We start from the raw sequence: 24,538 nt of genomic DNA on the forward strand, positions 1-24,538 counted from the left end.
TATATGTGCATCAAAAATGTTATGATAATAAATCCAAAGGTATTTAAAAGTTTTCTTCCTTATTTATATAGCAAATTGCTTTTTACAGGAGCCTTGCTTATCAAAACTGTACTGTTCTTTTGAATTTCTGATCAAATATCTGATAATGTTTTTCTGCTCAGCAATATTTCTACACTATGTTTTATGTTAATACTCCACTGTAACTGGAGGGATATTGTCAGATACTCTGTAGTGCCTATAAACGTTTTGTTTGAGGCAAAAGAGAAAGGTATATTTCTAGTTTTATTGTATTAGGTTTAGAATCTAATTGCAAATGTAGGGTGTTGAGATCACTTCGAGAGGCACATGACAGGAAAGTGGCTGGTTTTCAGAGTGTCCCATCAGTGTACAAGTATCAGTGAATTCAATTCCTAAAGTCATTTGGTGGAGATTTGCTCCAAATTCATCACAGGGGCTTCAAGGTCCCTGATTTTGCTTATTAATCACTACCATAATAATGTTAGTGAAGATTATCCTTTAGTAGATCCTACATTATGCCAGAAATAGTGCTATGTATTGGGGCATACAAAATCAGCTAACAGTTCCTTTCCTTGAAAATCTTAACTGAAAATAGAGAACTAATATACAAAAAGAATTCTAATATATTTTATTATAAAGAATACATAAGATATAACTAACAATAATTTATAGAGAGAAGCTATTTACTCTGGTTACAGTCTTCAATAAATTTTCCAGAGTAGGTGGCATTTAATGTATGTCTTAAAGAATAAGGGGAAAAAGGACAAATAACTTCCATATGTCACTGTATTTTTTTCACATTTCTCTGTCTTTGCATATGTTTTTATTTGGGTTATTCCTGGTCATCACAAAGCAGAACCATTAAGGCTTTTGAGACTTTGGTTGACATTCTAACTCTGCCATTTAGGAGCTATATAAACCAGAGCAGGCTATCAAATAAAGGTGATGAAGTGTATTTGCCTATAAAGTGGGAGAAGTATAACTTATTTCTTCTGATGTTATGAGGATTTGAGAGGATATGGGTAAAACTATCTAGCACAAATATTGCTTCCCTTTTCCCTTTAGGCATCACATTAACGTTGAAAAGGGGCCAGGAAAAGAGCCTTCTACATATGAAGCTTTGTATTTTAATCTGGGAAAGAAAACTTTCCCCAGAAGACATTATTCTATATGTCATTGTGCAAATCTAGGTTACATGCTCCTCATAAACCAGTTCATGGCCAAGTGACACTGGATTATCATGCTTCATCTGGAGATGAAGATAAGGATTTACCCTTTCAAATTGAGCCATCTCTACCAAATACCTAAATAGGTAGGTGTTCCATTATCCAGAAATGGGGAGGGAAGAAGCTTTAGGATGGGCAACTTATATAGTAATCAATTGGGGATGAAGGAAATGGGTTGACTGATGCTTCTAGATCCATAGGGAAATCTAGTATACTTGGAGGTTCTGGCTTTGAAAAGCATAGAGCAGTTCTTGGAGCATGTACTCTGAAAGTTCTATGGCTCTTGATTCAAGTTCTGGCTTTGCTACTTATCTTCCTGGGGCTCAGTTTCTTCACTGGTGAAATGAGTATAATAAAACTGAACATATCTTAAGGAGACATTAGGAGGTTTGTACTCCTAACATACTTTGATAATGTACTTACAATTACCTGAGTGTAGAAGACATTCAAATGTTAGCTGTGATCATAGCTGATTCTTAATTATCATCATTTATCATTATTTACACTCAGCCAACATTTTATTTTTAGTTTCTCATTAATTAACATATTTATTAAAAGTGGTCATGGACAAAGAAGATATCATACCATAAACCAAGTATTATAATTATTAAGTCCTGTGTACCAGAGCTCCATTTAAATTTTAAAAGCCGATGGTAAGGACGGATTAAATATATTCAAGGGTTTTTGTCCTGGTGATCTCAATAAGCTCAAAGAAGTCTGAGAATGTTAATGGACTAAGAAATGTTTAGTTTAGAGCATACAGGATTAGTGTGAAAGTTGTATTAAACTATTAATACAACTATCAATAGTTGTATAACAAGAGGAGATGGTTATTTGGTGTGAGAACACTTAGGCAATGGTCAGAAAAATGATCTAAAATTTTTTGAGAAAAAATAAATTAAAAAGAGACTTAACTATGGGATGTTAACTCTTTTTGGTTCTATCTGCAAAAATTACAGTCACAATTTTACCTTCAGATATCATCTATATCACAATGAATTTGTTGCTAACCTTATTTCTTCTAAATTCTTAAGCTTCTCCTCTCAATCAATTATGTCTAATTTAATTATCAATAAAATAGATAATCTATGTCTGAACCAGTGATACCTACTCTTTTTAATTTTTATCAGGTCACTTGAAAATCAGCTCTTCTGTCCCTGTCAATGGGTGGACTAAATGACTCTATGGTCAATGAGTTTGTGTTATTGGCCCTTTCTTGCTCTTGGGAGAAAAGGCTTTTTCTTATTTTGATATGTTCTTTGCTCTACTTAGGGGTCATCTTGGGAAACCTTTTTATTTTGTTTTTAGTAATTTTTGATTCTCACTTACATTCTCCTATGTACTTCCTACTTGCCAACCTATCCCTCATTGATGTGGGCCTTTCCTCTACCACAGTCCCCAAGATAATCACAGACCTCTTAAATGAAGACAAAATAATACCTTTCCAAAGTTGTATGACACAGATATGTTTCATCCACACCATAGGAGGAGTGGAGATGGTGTTACTCATAGCCATGGCATTTGATAGGTGCACAGCAATATGTAAGCCTCTTCACTACTTGAAAATCATGAACCCTAAAATATGTGTCTCATTTGTAATCACTGGCTGGGTAATTGGGGTGATCCATGCTATGTCTCAATTTTTATTTGTTATAAAATTGCCATTCTGTGGGCCTAATGAAGTAGACAGCTTTTACTGTGACTTTCCTAAGATTATAAAACTTGCATGCACAGATGGAGCCAAGCTTGAATTTATTGTTACTGCCAACAGTGGCTTCATGAGCATGGGCACCTTCTTCCTGCTAATCCTTTCCTATTCCTTCATTTTGGTCACTGTCTGGAAACGTTCTTCAGGAGACTTGTCCAAGGCATTTGTCACTTTGTCATCTCACATCACTGTGGTTTTTTTGTTTTTCACTCCATGCATGTTTCTCTATGTCTGGCCTTCTCCTCCACCATCACTTGATAAAAATCTGTTCATTGTTGACTTTGCTATTACTCCTGTGTTGAATCCTGCCATCTATACACTGAGGAACAAAGACATAAAGGTAGCAATAAAAAGATTGCTCAAAAAGATATTTTATTCCAGATTTTGTTGACCACAACATTTTTTTTGAAGCTTGAAAACTGTATATTCAACTATCCATCTCCACTTAGGCACCTCAGATTTATCATACCCAGAATAAACTCATCATCTGCCATCCTATATCTGCTACTACTTTACCTGTGGAGTATAAGACCATTACCATCATGGGAAATGTAAATATATTATACTAAGAATTGACATCCTTACAGAGAACAGCATGATCTCTGTAGCAAGAAAATTTTGAATTTTGGGTTATTTTTCAAATAAAAAGATATAATAATATTGTTTCTGTTATTCATGAGGTGTAAAAATAACCTGTAAATGTGTTGTGATTAATGTTAAGAATCACCACATTGAATTGCTATATTTGTAGTTGCAATGATTTTACTTATCTAAAAGAGACAAAATCTGACTGCAAGTAGTTTATTTGGAAAGGTTTCCTAGAACACAACTGTTCAGAAGTGGGAATATGAAACAACAAAGAGAAGATGCCTATAAAGGGTGTATTAATAGGTATCCTACTACTATACACAAATGGGGGGAAATCCTGCTATGATCCTCTAAAAAACTGTAGAGTCTATGATGTACAGTTGTCCCATCTGAGATGCAAGGAAGCTGTTTATTTCTGTACTAGTATAGCTCTCACAGGGACTTCCCTGTAGCTCAAATGGTAAAGAATCTGCATGCAATGCAGGAGACCAGAGTTTGATCCCTGGGTCAGGAAGATCCTCTGGAGAAGGGAATGGCAATCCACTCCAGTATTCTTGCCTGGAGAATCCCATGGACATAGAAGCCTAGCAGACTACAGTCCTTGGAGTTACAAAGAGTCAGACATGACTGAGCAACTAACACACACATAGCTGTGAGGCATTAACTCCATGGCAGTTCTAGGCTTCTCTACACAGTGGGTCGAACAATTTGATAGCCAGGAAAATGTCTTCAGGTAGAAAGTTTCTGGAACTTATAGCATTGCAGAAACCAGTGATTGAGAAACCAAGCACCACACTCGGAGAGTTGGAGAACTCAGGTTTATTATGCCTGTGGGCCCAGAGGAGCCCAAGAGCTCCAAGCTCTGAGCCCCAAACAAAGGGGTTACAGAGTTTTTATAGACAGACTACAGTGGGAAACACTAGATGTTAATAGGCTGGTTTAAACTAAGGGGCTTCACATGCATGAGAACAGCAGTCAAGACGGGGAGGGGGATGCCGGACCTTTACACGGACAGGCATGGTTAAGCAGATTTGCAGGGGCTGGGCAATAGCAAAGAGCAGGACAAAGGTAAGTGAGATAAGCTCCAGTTCCTAGTATTGTAAGTCTCCACTTTCCGAGACTACGTGTCTACATAATCCAGACTTTGCAAGGAGCAAGCTGAGTTACAGAGGCAGAACGAACAGGATGTTATGTAAAATTTTAACTTTTCCTCTTCAATAATAGAAAACAATGTACATTCTTGGAAATATTAAGTGCAGAGGGACATGCATGAGGTGCTAAGAGCATCGGATGTCTTGCTTAGAGGCATTCACATCCCATGTAAGCTCATCCCATCATTAATTTTTCAAGGACAAGAGTGTAAATGGAGCAAGTGTTAATTAGTCTGTCATTACACATGCACCTAGGATGATATTCATCATCTTTTTTTAATGTTTTTATTTTTTTTACTGAAGCATAGTTGATTTACAATATTATATATTACTTTCAGTGTACAACATAGTGCTTCAGTATTTATGCAGATTTTACTCCATTATAGGCTATTATAAGATATAATGGCTATAATTCTTTGTGCTGTACAGTTTATTCTTATTGTTTATCATTTTATACAAAGTAGTTTGTATCTGATATCCATCAACTTCCTCCTCCACAACCCTTTCTAGATCATCCTTACATTTATCCATCACTTTTGCTGAAAAGATTACTTGCCCAGATCCATATCTTCCTACTTGAGCAGTCTGAGTCCAAGTCCATAATCTTCTCAGACTGTAATTTCTTTTCTTTTCTTTTTTTTTTTTTCATTTATTTTTATTAGTTGGGGGCTAATTACTTTACAGTATTGTAGTGGTTTTTGCCATACATTGACATGAATCAGCCATGGATTTACATGTGTTCCCCATCCCGATCGCCCCTCCCACCTCCCTCCCCATCCGATCCCTCTGGGTCTTCCCAGTGCACCAGCCCTGAACACTTGTCTCATGCATCCAACCTGGGCTGGTGATGTGTTTCACCCTTGATAGTATACTTGTTTCGATGCTGTTCTCTTGAAACATCCCACCCTTGCCTTCTCCCACAGAGTACAAAAGTCTGTTCTGTACATCTCTGTCTCTTTTTCTGTTTTGCATATAGGGTTATTGTTACCTTCTTTTAAAATTCCATATATATATGCATTAGTATACTGTACTGGTCTTTATCTTTCTGGCTTACTTCACTCTGTATAATGGGCTCCAGTTTCGTCCATCTCATTAGAACTGATTCAAATGAATTCTTTTTAATGGCTGAGTAATATTCCATGGTGTCTATGTACCACAGCTTCCTTATCCATTCGTCTGCTGATGGGCATCTAGGTTGCTTCCATGTTCTGGCTATTATAAACAGTGCTGTGATGAACATTAGGGTGCAAGTGTCTCTTTCAGATCTGGTTTCCTTGGTATGTATGCCCAGGAGTGGGATTGCTAGGCAATATGGCAATTCTATTTCCAGTTTTTTAAGGGATCTCCACACTGTTCTCCATAGTGGCTGTACTAGTCTGCATTCCCACCAACAGTGTAAGAGGGTTCCCTTTTCTCCACACCCTCTCCAGCATTACTATAAAACTCCTAGAGGAGAACATAGGCAAACACTCTCTGACAAAATCACAGCAGCATCCTTTATGACCCACCTCCCAGAATATTGGAAATAAAAGCAAAAATAAACAAATGGGACCTAATTAAACTTAACAGCTTTTGCACAACAAAGGAAACTATAAGCAAGGTGAAAAGACAGCCCTCAGATTGGGAGAAAATAATAGCAAATGAAGCAATAGATGAAGGATTAATCTCAAAAATATACAAGCAACTCCTGCAGCTCAATTCCAGAAAAATAAATGACACAATCAAAAAATGGGCCAAAGAGCTAAACAGACATTTTCCAAACAAGACATACAGATGGCTAACAAACACATGAAAAGATGCTCAACATCACTCATTATCAGAGAAATGCAAATCAAAACCACAACGAGGTACCATTACACGCCAGTCAGAATGGCTGCTATCCAAAAGTCAGACTGTAATTTCTACAGCTACTCATTTAAAGTTATCATCCATTACTGTTGATGCAAGTGTAGTAGCAACTATATTTACTCATGATAATGAAGATTAACTATCCCTAGTGTGATAGAAACTTGTTTCTTTGTCTGATGACCTACTAACACAAGAAAATCAAAGTGACCAGAGAACTACCAAAATTTTAAGTTTATTGGAATGCTTACTCTATCCTCAGAAGGAGCATTTTCCCAAACTCATAGAGGTCAAAGTTGTAGGTCCAGAGAGCTCAAGTGCTCCAATGAAGTGATGATGAATGAAGCCACTCACCATCTACCCTTGGCTTCCAAACCTATATATTCTGGGGCACAATATTTTATAGTATCTAATGGTTGAAAGTTAAAGCACAGAGTGCCATTTCCAAACTGGGACTAACCTGCATCTTAACCTATACCTTTAAAATGCTATTCCCACATTCTATGAGCTGACAACTCCTGTTCACTGAAGCACCAGTGGATCACTTGATTGTGTGCTCATTTCTACTTTCTTTCTTGTCAACGTATTCCTTTGTCCTAAGCAATGTCATGAAGGACATTAAGCATTCTATGTGTGTTCGGATCACCTAATGGCCAAGGTACTGCTGTAAGAGCACTCAAAGCCATACCTGGAAAATAAATGCATCCCAGAAAAACAATTTGTTGTTCCTCCAACATGGAAGGGATCCAATGTAAATAACTTGCCATTAAGTTGCTAATAAAATGACTAAATAGATGGAACCACATCAAGCATTGAGCATTCATCCATGTGCTTCTGAAAGGTCAAACATTTAAAGGTGGCTATAGCTAGAACTAGCTTTATGAGAAGCAACCATGCTGAAAGAACTCAGAATAACTTCATTCTCACCATTTATAACTATTTCATTCATGGGCCCATTGTACAAGAAAAAAACCACAGAAAGATTTCACCCTTGCCTTTTAAAACTTCTTCATTCATGGGCATTATGTAAGCACTGGAGTGCCTAATCCAGGTTGTCAACTCTGCTATTTAACACTATTCTTGGGCTACAATAAAATAAGGAACATAAATAAGATGTATACAAGTCTTTCTTCCTGTCTTCCAGCTAAAGGAGAAATTATATCACATCTCAATATGGCCTAAGTATAACTTTCACTATCCATTTTAAGTGACAATGTCACAGTTATACAGAAATGATAAAACTGACTCACACTTCTAAGGACAAATATTTTAGACAAGAATCACTTGACAATTTCTAGCAAAGTGCTAGATTGACTGCTATTTTTGCTTTCCCTAAACACACAAAATAGAAAGATTCAGTTCAGTTCAGTCACTTAGTCATGTCTGACTCTTTGCAACCCCAGGGACTGCAGCACACCAGGCCTCCCTGTCCACCAACTCCCGGTGTTTACCCAAACTCATGTCCATTGAGTCGGTGATGCCATCCAACCATCTCATCCCCTGTTGTCCCCTTATCCTCTTGCCTTCAACCTTTCCCAGCATCAGGGTCTTTTCCAATGAGTCAGGTCTTTGCATGAGGTGGCCAAGGTATTGAAGTTTCAGCTTCAGCCTCAGTCTTTCCAATGAATATTCAGGACTGAGTTCCTTTAGGATGGACTGGTTGGATCTCCTTGCAGTCCAAGGGACTCTCAAGAGTCTTCTCCAACACCACAGTTCAAAAGCATCAATTCTTCGGTGCTCAGCTTTCCTTAAGTCCAACTTTCACATCCATACACAACTACTCAAAAAACCATAGCCTTGACTAGACAGACCTTTGTTGGCAAAGTAATGTCTCTACTTTTTAATATGATGTCTAGGTTGGTCATAACTTTCCTTCCAAGGAGTAAGCATCTTTTAATTCAAGGCTGCAGTCACCATCTGCAGTGACTTTGGAGCCCAAAAAATAAAGTCTGCTATTACTACCACTGTTTCCCCATCTATTTGCCATGAAGTGATGGGACCAGATGCCATGATCTTAGTTTTCTGAATGTTGAGCTTTAAGCCAACTTTTTCACTCTCCTCTTTCATTTTCTTCAAGAGGCTCTTTAGTTCTTCACTTTCTGCCATAAGGGTGGTGCCATCTGCATATCTGAGGTTACTGATATTTCTCCCAGCAATCTTGATTCCAGCGTGTGCTTCTTCCAGCCCAGCGTTTCTCATGATGTAGTCTGCATATAAGTTAAATAAGCAGGGTGACAATATACAGCCTTAATGTACACCTTTTCCTATTTGGAACCAGTCTGTTTTTCCATGTCCAGTTCTAACTGTTGCTTCCTGACGTGCATACAGGTTTCTCAAGAGGCAGGGCAGGTAGTCTGGTATACCCATCTCTTTCAGAATTTTCCACAGCTTATTGTGATCCACACAGTCAAAGGCTTTGGCATAGTCAATAAAGCAGAAATAGATGTTTTTCTGAAACTCTCTTGCTTTTTCGATGATCCAGAGAATGTTGGCAATTTGATCTCTGGTTCCTCTGTCTTTTCTAAAACCAGCTTGAACATCTGGAAGTTCATGGTTCACGTATTGTTGAAGCCTGGCATGGAGAATTTTGAGCATTACTTTACTAGCGTGTGAGATGACTCAATTGTGTGGTAGTTTGAGCATTCTTTGGCATTGCCTTTCTTTGGGATTGGAATGCAAACTGACCTTTTCCAGTCCTGTGGCCACTGCTGAAGGTTTTCCAAATTTGCTGGCATATTGAGTGCGCCACTTTCACAGTATCATCTTTTAGGAGTTGAAATAGCTCAACAAGAATCCCATCACCTTCACTAGCTTTGTTCGTGTAATGCTTCCTAAGGCCCACTTGACTTCACATTCCAGGATGTCTGGCTCTAGGTGAATGATCACACCATCGTGATTATCGGGGTCATGAAGATCTTTTTTGCACAGTTCTGTGTGCCCTTGCCACCTCTTCTTAATATCTTCTGCTTCTGTTAGGTCCATACCATTTCTGTCCTTTATTGAGCCCATCTTTGCATGAAATGTTCCCTTGGGATCTCTAATTTTCTTGAAACGCTAGTCTTTCCCTTCTATTGTTTTCCTCTATTTCTTTGCACTGATCACTGAGCAAGGCTTTCTTATCTCTCCTTGCTAGTGTCACGTGAGTGTATGCTCCTCTGTTCTTTGTCTCATCACAACAAAAATTTGGAGTGACGGACATTAAAGCCCCTTGGCGGGTCACAGCTCTCGGAGGACAGACCGTGTTATAGCTCTCAGGTCTCGAACTGACCGTGTTATAGCTCTTAAATAAATCAGTGTTACAGCTCTATTTGTTTAGATAATAGCAGGAAAATCCATCTTCAAGGCATGAGGGCACGTCGATCCGCAGACACGAAGAGAAAATCTCCCCATCGCTTGGGGAGGGGGGAGGAGGAGAGAGAGAGAGAAGAGAGAGAGCTTTGGCTCCTCTTTTTTTATGTTTCTCTGTCCCTGGGCCTGTCTTATGTAAATTGGGCCAGCCAGGAGTGTTGTTTGTCTTACCTGAGGTTCTCACTCCGGTCCTCGGACCTTCCTTTGTTCTATTTTCGCAGGCTTTCCCTTCCAGGTCTTTTAGCCATCGCCATTTTGGACTCTGTTTCCCTATTCTAACTACCAAACACTAGTCTTTGGAACTCTGCATTCAAATGGGTATATCTCTCCTTTCCTCCTTTGCCTTTAGCTTCACTTCTTTTCACAGCTATTTGTAAGGGCTCCTAAGACAGCCATCTTGCTTTTTTGCATTTCTTTACCTCGCGGATGATCTTGATCTCTGTCTCCTGTACAAAGTCATGAACCTCGGTCCATAGATCATCAGGCACTCTGTTTATCGGGTCTAGCCCCTTAAATCTATTTCTCACTTCCACTGTATAATCAAAAGGGATTTGATTTAAGTCATACCTGAATGATCTAGTGGTTTTCCCTACTTTGTTCAATGTCAGGAAGCATTAACAAGAGGCTTCCTGTGGGCTGTCTTGGATCTGTCAGGAGCCCTCTGGCCCTTACTGATTCCTGAACATTCGGGAATTAAGAGGAGAGGCGCGCCTTTCCCGGGGCTGAGGAATCCAGGCATTTCTCATTATGGTGATAAGCACCCTCTTCCTTTTTATGAGCCATACGGTAAAGGGTGATTGTTTGCAACTCTCTCTTTGATAGGGATCATCTTATGTTTTGTAAGTCTGGACTTTTAATCTTTGTCTTTGCTGAGAATAACTACAGTATATATGCCCACGCCATGTTGATTAAAACACCTTTGCTCCATCAGAGCTTTGGTCCCCGTGTCTGTCTGTCTGTCTGTCTGTCTTTCTATTCTTTCTCTCTTTCTCTCTCTCTCTCTATTTCTGGCTAATTTCTTGGAGCGCGGAGGCCCGCTGAGCTCACTTTCTTGCCCGGGCTTCTAAGCCCCTCTCGAGAAGGCGCACTGTGCCTTCACCCACTCGAGAGGGTGACTGGTGCCCACGTGCAGCAGCGCGAGCCCTAGGAACAGGGCTCTATCGGCTTTCTGCGTAAACCAGGTGATATCAGCCTCTTTCTCTCTCTTACTCTCGGAACCACCAGGTTCTGGTCCATTAAAGGACCAACAAGCGCTATCAGCCTCTTTCTCTCTCTTACTTTCTTATCGTCGACTCCGGACCACCAGCTTCCAGTCCATTAAAGGACCAACAGTTCAATTTAAGTCTGAATTTGGCAATAAGGAGGAAAATAATGAGATGGAGGAAATAAATGGAATATCAGTTCCAGAAACAAGAAAGAAAGAAAGATAGCGCTAAGTCATGTCCTACTCTTTTGATCCCATGAACTGTAACCTGCCAGGCTCCTCTGTCCATGTGATTTTCCAGGCAAATACTGGAGTGGGTTGCCATTTTCTTCTCCAGGGGATCTTCCTGACCCAGGAATTGAACCCAGGTCTCCTGCATTGCAGGCTAATGCTTTACCAACTGAGCTACATAGGAAGCTCCAGAAGAAAGTCTTCCCTGACCAGGAATTGAGCCCCATCCATGGCAGTGAGAGCACCGAATCCTAACCACTAGACCACCAGTGACAGTTATACAGAAATGATAAAACTGACTCACACTTCTGAGGACAAATACTATAGACAAAAGTCATTTGACAATTCCCAGCAAAGTGCTAGATTGATTGCTATATTTGCTTTCCCTAAACACATAAAACAGAAAGATTAACCAATATGATATGAGATGGAGGAAATAAATGAAATATCAGTTCCAGAAACAAACAAATTAGCAATTCCCTAGTGGCTCAGACTAGGTAAAGAATCTGCCTGCAATGCAGGAGAACTGGATTCAATCCCTGTGTCAGTAAGATCCCCTGGAGAAGGGAATGGCAACCCACTCCAGTATTCTTGCCTGGAGAATTCCACGAACAGAGGAGCCTGGTGGGCTACAGTCAATGGGGTCGCCAAGAGTCGAACATGACTGAGCACTAACACTTTGACTAGGAAGGAAATCTGTGCTGCTGAATATATATTCATGATAATAAAGATACAGTCATTATAATATCTTATTTAAAGCCTCAAAGGATCTAACTTTTATCCCATAATAAAGCTGGATTCTCAAAACAAAGATGGATAAATACATATAATTACAAATAGTTAAACATTTGAACAAGCAAGAAAGTTTGGTTTTTCACCTCACAATCAGAATTACACACATATACAGTATTTCAAACTAATTTGTATCAAAATACTTTAAAATTACCTTATAAATCAACTTTTTAAATGGAGGTGAAATTCATATAACTGTAGCATTTATATGAAATTACTTCATTTTAGCAACAAGTAAAAAACAGAACAGATTGCAAAATAGTTTTTCTTGGATCCATAAGAGAGGGGAGGACAAAGGGCAAATTGCTACTCTTAAGATTAGAGATAAGGAAAAATATAAGTTATCACAGTTTATTGGAGCACAGAAAAACAGAAACTGCTGCAGAAATCAGTGCCAGGGTAGGAAAACCTGAACCATAATGGATGAATTGCTGGAGGCTCAGTGTGGACAACTTTGAGAGTTAAAAACTGTCTGGGAGATCCAGCCATACAAGATCCCAACAATATTTAGTTTGAGGAGTTTGAACATATTCCCACATAAAATATTTTAGAAAAATACCCTCAGATTTCTAGCAGAGGGAGGGGATAGGAACCATTTTGAAATATATCAGCACACTCTGTTTTGTGTGTGTGTGTGTCTGTGTGTGTGTGTGTGTGTGTGTGTGTGTGTGTGTGTGTGTAACAAGCCCTTCCCTCAGCAGAAAACAGTTAACTAAAACCTAAGCTATTGAAGTATTATCTGAGCCTAACTGATCTGGGAAAGGGAAATACTCAGCTCCAGCCCACTCTAGCCAATTTGTTTCATCAAAGGAAGGAGAAACAAAACTGAGAAACACTTGTGAAGCTTACAGTCCAGAGGCATGGGGACACTAAAAGACTAAGACCTAATCATAGGACTATTGAACACTTCCCCTTTGCCCACACCTCATCACCAATTAACCAATGCCTTACTTACTGCAGTTTCTTTTCCCCAGTACATCATGTCTAGCCATCAGAGAAAAATTATAAGGCATACCCAATGTAAAAAACAATTTGAAGAGGTAGAGAAAGCATTAGAACTAGACACTGCAGAGACGTCAGAATTATCAGGACTCCATAATGAATAAAGTGAAGGAGAAATAGAGACTTTCTCAGACAAACAAGTAAAGGAATTTGTTGCATCAGATATGCAACATGAAAAATGTTAAAAGGCATTCTTCAAAGAAAAAGAAAACAAGGTAGGTCATAAACTCAGATCTACATACCAAAATGAAGAGCAGAGAAGAAAGAGGTAGAGGTAAAATAAAATCTAGCATTTTCCTTATTCTTAATTAATCTAATAGATAACAGCTTAAAATGATATCAACAATGTATTCAATTACATATATGTTTATATGCTTATATATTATGTTTATATCTTATGCTTATATGTATGCTTACATATAAGAATAATGATTGACAACAATGAGACAAGAAGTGAAAGGAAGGAATTGGGATTATTTGTTATTAATATTATAAGGTATTCACACTACCCACAAGTGATATAATGTTATTTGAAAGTGGACTTAGATTAATTATAAATGTATATTCCAAACTTTAACAATCAAAAAAAGTAAAAGAGAAAAGAAGTATAAATCATATACTAAGAAAGAAGGAGAAGGGGATGACAGAGGATGAGATGGTTGAATGACATCATCAACTCAATGGACATGGGTTTGGGTAGACTCCGGCAGTTGGTGATGGACAGGGAGGCCTGGCGTGCTGCGGTTCATGGGGTCGCAAAGAGTCAGACAGACTGAGTGACTCAACTGAGTTGAAGAAAGAAGAGCAAATGGAATCAAGTAAAATGCTCAATTAAACCCACAGAAGGTAGAAACAAGGGTGGAAGACAAAAGTAAAAACAAGGAATCAGGACAAAAAATAGAAAACTATAATAAATATGGTAGATATTAATCCAAATTTTAAATAATCACTTTGAATGTCAGTAGTCTAAGTGTATCAATTAAAAGACAGAGATTATCAAAGTGGATCAAAAAACACAATCCAACTACATGTTGTCTATAAGAAATCCACTTTAAATATAAAAATATCCACTTAAAAGTAAATGGAGGAAAACATACTATGATAACATACATCAAAAGAAAACATATATTAATTTCATAAAGAACAAACTTCAAAGTAAGGAAAATTATCAGGGATAAAGAAGGATATTACATAATGATAAAGAGGTTCATTCTCAAAGATTACATAGCAATTTTTAAAATATGTTTAACTAAAAACAGAGCATTAAACTACATGAGGCAAAAACTGATAGAACTACAAGGAGGAATAGTGAAATAACAGATAAGGGCGAATACCATATGATTTCACTCATATGTAGAATATATAAAAAATAAATAAATAAATGAACAAAGCACACTGAATAAAAACAAACACCCGAATACAGAGAACAAAATAGTGACTACCAAAAAGGAAGGGTCAGTGGGGTGGACAAAGTCGGTAAATAGGATCAACTTTATGGTAATGGATGAAAACTAAATTTTTAGTGGTTAGCATGCTGCAGGGTATACAAAAGTAGAAACACAATTTATCCCCGTGAAATTTACATGACGTTATAAACCAATGTTGCCTGAATAAAAAATAAAATATACATATCACCAAAATTAAAAATACAATAGATCTTCCAGTCTTATGGAGAAATAAGCATCACTAAGCATAGCATGATGATTTGATTTACTTATACTGTGAAATGATTACCACAATAGGTTTAGTTACTGTCTATCATTTCATATAGATACATTAAGAAGAAAAAAGTAATTTCTTGAACTCAGGATTTGCTCTTAATGACTTTTCTGTGCGTCTTTTAACCATCTTCCTCCAATTCCCCCACCTCCCTAACACCTAGTAACTACAAATATGATTATCTTTTACTATTAATCCAGTGTGTGTTTGTTAGATTCCACACATAAGTGAGACCATACAGTGTTTTTCTCTGACTTATTTCACTCAGCATCATGTCTTTAAAGTCCATCCATATGTATTTGCGTGTGTATTACATTGGAGTATAGTTGACTGATGATGCTGTGTTACTCTCAGGTGTGCAGCAAAGTGATTCAGTCACAAATACACATTTATCTATTCTTTTTTAAAGTCTTTCCCCATGTAGGTTGGGAATATTGAGAAAATTTCCATGTCCTACACAGCAGTACAGGAAAACCTTTGTTGGTTTCCATGTTGGTTACTCATTTTAAATACAGTAGTATGTATCTGCCAATCGCAAACTTCCATTTATCCCTCCCCACCAATTTTTTTCATTGCTAACCGTAAGTATGGGCTTCCCTGGTGGCTCAATGGTAAAAATCTGCCAGCCAACGCAGGCCCCACAGGAGATCTGAATTTGATCCTTGGATCAGGAAGATCCTCTGTCTGGAGGAGGAAATGGTAACTCGCTAGACTATTCTTGCTGGGATAATTGCATGGACAGAAGAGCCGGGTGGGCTATCCAAGAATGCTCAAATTCCTTATACAAAATGGTGTAGTTTTGCATATAACTTACACATATCCCTCCACATACTTTGAATCTTCTAGATTTAAATTTTCTAGAATTTTTTATCATACCTAATAGAATATATATGCTATGTAAATAGATGACAGCATGTGGCAAATTGGAAGTTCTGCTTTATGGAACTTTCTGGAATTTTTTTCAATATTTTTGATCCATTGTTTGTTGAATCTTCAGATGAGGAAACATAGATGCGGAAGGCCAATTGTATGTACCACAACCTCTATATCCATTCATCCATCAATGCACACTTAGTAACTTAGTCCATGTCTTGACTACTGTAAAAAATTCTGCCATGAACTTGAGGGTGCATATATCTTTTTTGAATTAGTATTTTTGTTTACTTCGTTATATCCCCCCAAATTAAATTTATGGATTATATGATAGTTCTTGGTTATTTTTTTGAGGAACCTCTATAATGTTGCATAGGGGTTCCACCAATTTATATTTCCACAAAACAGTTCCCAAGGTTTTCCTTTCCTCCACATTCATTTCAACACATGTTATGGATGCTTTTTGATGATAGCCACTCTGACAGGTGCAAGGTGATGTCTTTGTGGTTTTGATTTGCAATTCCCTGATGATTAGTGATAGTGAGTATATTTTCAGGTTATTGTTGGCCATCCACATGTCAGTTAATAGATTAAAAGTACTAAATGGGAATAAATCAAGAATGGTTATGGGAATACTCCACTTACATAAAGCCTTTTGCTTGTTTCTGGAAAAAAAAATATTGATACATTGGGCTCATTCTCTCCCATTCCATGAATAAGAGCACCAGCAAAAACTGTATATGACTTCTCACTCTTTACCCTCTCAGTAACTCTGAGTATATGATTCTACATTTTTTGATTTAAATGGTACTTAAGTCTCACCTACCCAGTACATTATCTTTCTCGATATTGAAGATATTCTTACATTTTCTTTCTTTTCTCATTTCTCATCACCACGTATCTCTTCTGATTTTTTTCTCTTGGGAAAATCAACTTGACTTATAGACCTGGTTCCCAGGGGAAATCAATAAAATGTTTGTTGTTAGGGATCTCAGAAGTGTCAATGGGTCACCAATACCTAGTGTTACTAATTAACTGTATTCCTACTGGGGGAAAAAAAATATATTTTTTTGTCCTGGAGGTGATTACACTACAAAACAGAAATCAAAATCATTAAATTTCTACAAATGCTGCTGTGCAACCTAGAACAGAAGAGGTAGGTCATTAAAATGCTCCTAATATTGAGCAATATCACAGCAATCTCTCATATTTCTCTTTCCCTTTCTGTCTTTATTTCCTCCTGTCTCCAGTTATTCCAGTCCTTTGGACACTATCTCACTAAATTATGCAGTGCCTGAAGAAGGGACTGACATTTATGATGCCTCTCTTTGGTGATGAGATACTATAATTTAAGGTTATAATTTGGGGTTATAATCTGTCTTTGCTCCTTATGCTAAGTCACTTCAGTCGTGTCTGACTCTCCGCAACCCCCCGGATTGCAGCCCACCAGGCTCCTCTGTCCATGGGATTCTCTAGGCAAGAAACTGGAATGGTTGCCATTTCCTTCTCCGCGCTCCTTAGAGGAGAGGGAATTTTCAGTCACTAAAGTCTGAACACCAACATTCTGATTTTTCACTTGAAAAAATCTACTTTAAAATGTTCCTATGATCTGAATGTTAAAGCCAAAATATCCAGCAGAGATAGCAACCAACTCTTATGAGAGTCTTCCTCTGGAGATTTCTGAGTCTTTAATGTTTTATAAAAAAACAAAAGAACTAAATATTTTTAACTGGTTAGAATACAGTCTTTCCTCATGTGCTAAGCAAAAATTCAGTATTTCAAGATTAACTAAATGCTAGAATTGTTGATAACTTCTGAACAGAAAATGTTTTAAAGTTTTAAATAGATTAATCAGTACAACATAGTGTATGCAGTTATAAGCAGTCTGATTTCACTATATATTTTTAGCACTTCTTTTTAGATATATTTCTTCAGTCAGTCATATCTGTTTTAGAAAATAATAAGAGTCTATTAGAAAGAATAAAATTAAGTTGACAAGATAAAGTGCGGGAGTTATTAACGCTTTCCCACTGTTTTCAGTGTATGATTTACCTATTCCAAATAATGGACACACCAGGATTCTATAATGTGTCACATACATTAACATTTCTCTAGAAAAGGAAGTAGGTACATATCTGGGCCAAATTTGACATAAAACATCCAGGGTTTTCATCATAGTACACTCAGTAATTGTCAATCACCAACCAAGAAATGGTGGTTTAACCAAGGCTAATAAAACTAGTAAACTAGTGCCAAAAATCATAATAACACTCTACCTCTAATATCACATATATGCATAGTTCATTCCCTCCATAAATCTTAATGTTCTTTTTCATTTTCTTGGCCCTCTTTCTCCTCTGTTGTTCTCCTTTCATTTTCTTTTCATTTTTATTGCAAACATGTGGCCAATTTAGAAAAATATAAAACATCTTCAAAATTTTAATATTAAAATTACATTCATTATCCAAAGTTATCAAGAGATGTTATTGTATATGTGAACATATTTTTGCAATGTGAACATATTTTTGCAATATAAACATATCAAGAGCACATCATGAAAAACACTCACTTGTAACCAATTTTTCTCACAATAATTTAGTGGACATGACAACAAAACTATATTTATGTCTGTGATAATGGCTGTATTTATTTTGGTACCAATCTTATCAACTTCCTCTTTCTGTATACCTTTTTATAACTTATCTCTTTTTAACATACTTCTATTTTTTCTCTGTAGATTGGATAATGAATGGATTCAAATATGTCTTATAGATAGACATCTTTGATCATTCTGTTTATATGAAGTGATGATAGATACTCTCCTTTATTTAAAACTTGTTGGTAGCAATTTCACTTACCTTCAAACAGCATTTTAGCAGAACAAACCTTCAAATACTTGAAGACAAGCTGTCATGACCTTTATGGTCTGTAGTTTTTACATTTTCTTAGTTTATCATGACTAAATATTTTGTTTCAGTGAAAATATCATTATTTCTCAGTTTCATATTTGAATTGCCAGTCATTAATCCTATCACAAAATGCTCAAAGCAAAAAATCTCTCTCAATCCTACAAAAGTACTGAAATATTCTCTTTTAAGTCTTTTGAAAATCCTTCTTTGCAGTTTGGAGTTTCCCTTGATTTAAAGTGTGTTGTAATTCTCCAAGTGTCAGAAACAATCAGAGAAGTAAACCTTTTAATTTCATGCTACCATCCTACGTGCAACATCCTTGCCCTCATTAGTTGGTAACTATTCTATGTGTGATTAATGCCTGAGATTTCTCAAGTGTGAAGTAAAAGAAAAATAGAGATTACATTCCCCTAGAGTGTGTGTGAACAAATATGATTCACTTGAACACTCCAAATATACCTGATTATTCATGATATGTAAGATGCTATGTTAAATAAATATGAATAACATGGAAGAAGTCAGAATTATTGCACAATAAGCTTGGTAAAGTAGCTCTCTGATAGGAATCTGTTACTCATTGTTCCTAATTCCTCCACCTTACCTGCCCTGTTTCTACATTTCTTTCTTTGTTGCCCTGGCCTAACTTTTGATTGTCTCATTTCTCCTATTCACTTATCATCATTCTTTCATCTCCCCTATCTGTAAGTCTTCTCACTTCATATTTTGGCATTTACAGTATGTTTTCCACAGATTCATTGGTGAACAAATAATGTATTAAGTTTGGTACTCACATTTCTCATTTCTTATTTTCTACCTTCAGAATACTTCAGCTTCTTCCCTGATTGAGTCAATGGATGGAGTAAATGACTCTCTGGTATCTGAATTTGTACTAATAGGACTTTCAAATTCATGGAAAATGCATCTTTTTCTTTTTTGGTTCTTCTTTGTGTTCTACATGGGAATTATCCTGGGAAACTTCTTTGTTATGTTCACAGTAATTGTTGACTCTCATTTACACTCCCCCATGTACTTCCTGTTGGCCAACCTCTCTATTCTTGATCTAGGTCTTTCCTCTACCACGGTGCCCAAAATGATCTCTGATCTTTTCACTAACTGCAACATCATTTCTTTTCCAAAATGTATGACACAGATATTTTTCATTCATGTCATGGGTGGAGCTGAGATGGTACTACTGATAGCCATGGCATTTGACAGGTATACTGCAATCTGTAAGCCTCTCCGTTACCTGACAATTATGAGCTCCAAAATGTGTGTTTCCTTTGTAGTGGTTGCCTGGATAGTGGGGATAATCCATGCTGTATCTCAGTTTGTTTTTGTCATAAACTTGCCTTTTTGTGGTCCCAATAAAGTAGACAGTTTTTATTGTGATTTGCCTCGGGTCATTAAACTTGCTTGTGTAGACACTTACAAGCTAGAGTTTGTAATCATTGCTAATAGTGGGTTTATATCCATGGCTACCTTCTTCTCTTTAATTATATCCTACATTTTCATTTTGGTCACTGTCTGGAAACGTTCTTCAGGAGACTTATCCAAAGCATTTGTCACACTGTCGGCTCACATCACTGTAGTAATTTTGTTTTTTATGCCATGTATGTTTCTCTATGTGTGGCCTTTCCCTGCAACATCACCGGATAAGTATTTGTTTATTGCTGTCTTTGCCATCACCCCTGTCTTGAATCCTGCCATTTATACATTGAGAAACAAAGACATGAGAATTGCCATGAGGAGACTGGGCAAACGGATTGTAGGCTCTAGTGGGATCTTAAAATGAATGGAGCAGATCTAGAGCACAAGATGCTTCAGGCTCACCAAAAACACTGCAAGTCTTGTGACTATCATCATTACTATGTTAAGAATTACTATTTGGAATGATAGTTCAACAAAGGTGCACCTGTGGAAACTGATGTGTCAAGTCAGAGTTGAATTTATTTTGCCAATCACAGGGAATAAATTGACTTCATCTACTTTCATGGAGAAGAGAGATGAGAAGAGAAAACTGAGCTGATTTCCACGTGTAAACTTAACATTCAAATACCATTTTCTGTGTGACATTTCTTAGGTCTTTCTTTACTAGGTGTGATTACTGTCAATTACAAATAAATACCTCAAAAACTGCTAGAAATTTCTCATAGTAAAGTAATGGATTAAATAGATAAAAGGAAAGTTTAATTATGGGGAAACAATGGAAACAGCGACAGGAGATGTGATTGACAGGGAAGCCTGGCATGCTGCAGTCCACGGGGTCACAAAGTGTTGGACACAATTGAGCGACTGAACTTAACTGAAGTTTAATTATAAATAAAGTATATTTTTTTAATATTCTATCTCAATTTTAGTTTGATTTAAAATAAGAATAAAATCAGCTATGTATTTCCCATGTTAAGCCTTGAACTCAACACTTGACTATACTTTGAGCTTTTTTTAGTTTAGGATGCTATTTCAGTTTTGAGTTTAGATTTGAATGAGATTTGAATGACTTCAGGTAGAAAATTTGTTTAACACTATTAATACTTTAGATAAATACAGACCAAAGATTTTTGGACTCATACTTTTCTGCCATTCTGAAAATGACTGTCCTAATATTCAATCAGCCTAGTTTATTCTTTTTAAAAAGCATAGCTATAATAGCTGTTTGACAAGATAATAATCACCCAAAAATGGCATTTAGAGGTCCTGGTTTCCTTAAATATGTTTTCTTATCTATCAGACTATCCCTTCCCACAAGAGTTTATGCATCTGAGTTTGACAGCCTTGGATAAATGGAAAGCCAAAAATGTTGAGGCATAAGCAATTTAAATGAGGATTTCTACATCTGCAATATAAAGGCTTTGTTGAAGGTACACATAACTTTTTTTTTCATTTGCTTCTATTGCTCTGGAAATAAAATCTGCTCAATTAAAACAATCTAAAGCTTATTTTTTGTCCTGTGTTTTTTCAGGACTCTACAATTACATCTCTGACTTTCTCTGTATAAATAAATCAACAATACTTCTTTTTAATTTTTTCTTATTCATCTGGACAGGAATTTTTTTTTTTACTTAATTTTGCTGACAACTCTTTCCTTTAAATACTCTACTGGGCCTCTGAAGCACTACAATCTCCTGGTTTTCTTCCTATACCTTGGGTAATTCCTTCCCGTATCTGTTTGTTGCATTTCCCTCATTTGCTCAACTAACTTAGGATTCCTCAGCTTTGGCCTGTTCTCACTTTGTATTCTGTCCCTAGATGACATCCATTCCCACAGTTTTAAATACTGTGCCTAGCTTTTAGCTTAGGGCTCTCAAAGCCAGGTTACTAGTTCTTGAGTTCCTAATACACAAATCTATCTTCTTAATTGGATGCTTCACAGGCAATGCCCACTCAGCAGGTCTATAACTAAAATGTCTCCTTTTTCTCATACCCTTTCTTCTTTCTTTTTTGTTTTTTAATTTAAAAAGTAGCTCTTGAATTTTATTGCCAAGTTCAAACAAACCCAGACAAAAAATATGGATACAGATGATGTCACACAACTCACCAAGTCCCACACCTCCCAATATAGTTCAATCTCATCTCTCTACTTCAGAAACTTAGTTATATCCAATAAGAATTTGAAGAATGAGCATCCATATTACAATCCCTCTTTGGAAAACAGACTATTTGAAGGAAGACAAATCCAAATTGAAACTGTGTGGTTTCCAGAGCAATTTATTCATTAAAATCTATTCAATATGCCATAAACAGTTCTCCTGTGTGTATTGTGCTGATAAACTGACACTGAGAGGATTTAACAAGTTCATCATTTAATAAGTTTGAATTAATTTTCACCACATGGTATTGTACAAGGTCATCTGTTGAAACAGATTTCTTTTTAAAAAAGTCATAGATACTGTGAGTTCTGTATAAACTGGTAGATAGTAAGTTAGTTCCTTTGTTTTGACTTATAAGCCTCAACTTCATCGCAGAATAAAGAATGTAGGCCAAAGAATGCATAATGGGTCTCTTGTATAGAACAGTATTGTTTCTATAATTTGAAGCTTTCTGAATGGACAGGTTCAGGCCTGATGTAACTGTGAAAAGATTACTTAATAGACTATATGGAAACCGTACAAAATGTAATTAAGTTTAATCATTAATAGCTTAAACAGCACTATGTTACTAATTGCTATTCAAACTCAAAAATCTGTTTTTGAATCCCCATAAAGGTGACAGGTGTACACAACCATGCCACTTTGTACTTACCTAGGGGAGTGTCAATATATATTTCTACAGAAACTTTGGCTTCAGGAAAAGAGTCACAAACATTTAAAATAATGGCTTTAATCATCTTTTTAGGTATACCATAGGGGAAAGTGTGCTTTAATTAAATATACAAACCAGTGATGCTGGCAAAGTTGAAAGTTATTCCTAATGTTGATAGCTATAAAAACTAGTTTGTACATGATAAGACAATGAGAGGGGGAAAAAAAGCAATCCCTTTGAAACAAAGAAGTTCACAGTGGTTTGTATCCAACAGCAGGCATTTTATGACAATAACATGTACAGATTGAGCACCCTAGGGCTCTCTTTATATCCTAAAGAAAATGAGCATTTACATTATTCATGGGCTGTACTGAATTAAAAAAAGATCAGCTGTACACTCACCCCTTAGACAGGGGACACTGTCCTGAGTGTACAGCTTTAACACCATCATTAATGTTGTTTGTAAAAGGAACAGGGAACTAAACAAAACATTTTTCCTTAGGAGTGGAGAATCTATCATTTGCTGTTATAATCGGCAAATACCATTCATTAAGTCAAAAATGGAAGGGGGAGCCCCACAAACACTATTTGAGCAAGCTGACCAATACACATTACAGTTTTTAAAATGAAGGTTATGTACTATATGTTACAAGTCCCAACTCGGCAGTATCAAAATGACATCTATTTCTTTGCTTGCTTTGTGATCATACCCCTTGGAGGTGTGACGGGTCTCGTGGCATTCGGCTTCTTTTTCTCTGCAGGTTTTAAAATCTGAAAAGAACACATTAGTGTTTCGTCCACATTCATCATGGCACCTGCACTGTCAAACTCTCCACAATAATTGGGCACAGAAAACAGAGTGACCAACTGCCTCTTTGCAAAAAATTCATATCCATCTTCAACCACCTGATGGGCGCTATATACAAGATCCAAATCATGCTTATGGAGAAATTTTGCAACCACTTCTGCACCAAATGTGGACACTCCTCTGTCATTTTCATCCCAGTCCAAGACATCTTTATCGGGGTCAGACCACAAAAGATCACAAAGAAGACCTTGATCTGGTACATCAGTTGGTCGCATAATTCGCCGAATCTGCTCCATAGATTGAAGATCTGGTGATAAACCTCCATGACAGCAGAATATTTTCTCATCCACAATGACTGCTATCGGTAAACAGTTAAAGCAGTCTGTGAAAGTTTTCCATAGTTTAATGTTATATCTTCTTTTACATTCATCATAAAATCCATAAATTCTATTGATGCTGGCACATTCGTGGTTTCCTCTGAGAAGAAAAAAATTCTCGGGATATTTGATTTTGTAAGCCAATAAGAGGCAGATAGTCTCCAGTGATTGTTTTCCCCTGTCCACATAGTCCCCAAGAAACAGGTTCACTGCTTTCTAGCGGGAAACCACCATACTCAAAAAGTCGAAGCAAATCATAGTATTGCCCATGGATATCACCACATATCTTGAGTGATGCTTCAAGTTCTAGCAGGATAGGCTGACTGAGAAACATCTCTCGGGACTTTAAGCACAGTCCTCTGATTTCATTCTCCTGTAGCTGGACATTTTTACCAGGCTTGGACCCTCTCACTTCCAGCAGCCGTTGAATGATGCTGTAGATGTTGAGTTTATCTATATCTGCCATCGCCTTCCCACCGCCAACCTTCCTGCAGCGGCGC

The 24,538-nt window shown here is 37.0% G+C and overlaps 2 protein-coding genes and 1 pseudogene across 2 annotated transcripts; 2 read left to right on the top strand and 1 right to left on the bottom strand.

The window, feature by feature from the left end:
- The first annotated feature begins 2,407 nt into the window (after positions 1-2,407).
- On the top strand, positions 2,408-3,343 carry LOC110147368 (olfactory receptor 4F15-like). Its single transcript, XM_020908836.2, has one exon. The coding sequence runs from the start codon at positions 2,408-2,410 to the stop codon at positions 3,341-3,343; it is 936 nt and encodes a 311-aa protein (XP_020764495.2).
- Positions 3,344-19,464: 16,121 nt separating this feature from the next.
- On the top strand, positions 19,465-20,406 carry LOC110147367 (olfactory receptor 4F15-like). The gene has a single exon (XM_020908835.2). It carries the CDS (start codon positions 19,465-19,467, stop codon positions 20,404-20,406), a length of 942 nt encoding a protein of 313 aa, XP_020764494.2.
- Positions 20,407-22,218: 1,812 nt separating this feature from the next.
- LOC110147375 (serine/threonine-protein phosphatase PP1-gamma catalytic subunit-like) lies at positions 22,219-24,526 on the bottom strand (annotated as a pseudogene).
- Between the last annotated feature and the right edge of the window lie 12 nt (positions 24,527-24,538).

The sequence above is a fragment of the Odocoileus virginianus genome, chromosome 6, assembly GCF_023699985.2.
Source record: "Odocoileus virginianus isolate 20LAN1187 ecotype Illinois chromosome 6, Ovbor_1.2, whole genome shotgun sequence".
Classification (NCBI taxonomy): domain Eukaryota; kingdom Metazoa; phylum Chordata; class Mammalia; order Artiodactyla; family Cervidae; genus Odocoileus; species Odocoileus virginianus.

Excerpts from the sequence above, each read along its gene's own strand:
- LOC110147368 (XM_020908836.2), top strand. The coding sequence starts at position 2,408 with ATGGGTGGACTAAATGACTCTATGGTCAATGAGTTTGTGTTATTGGCC.
- LOC110147367 (XM_020908835.2), top strand. The coding sequence starts at position 19,465 with ATGGATGGAGTAAATGACTCTCTGGTATCTGAATTTGTACTAATAGGA.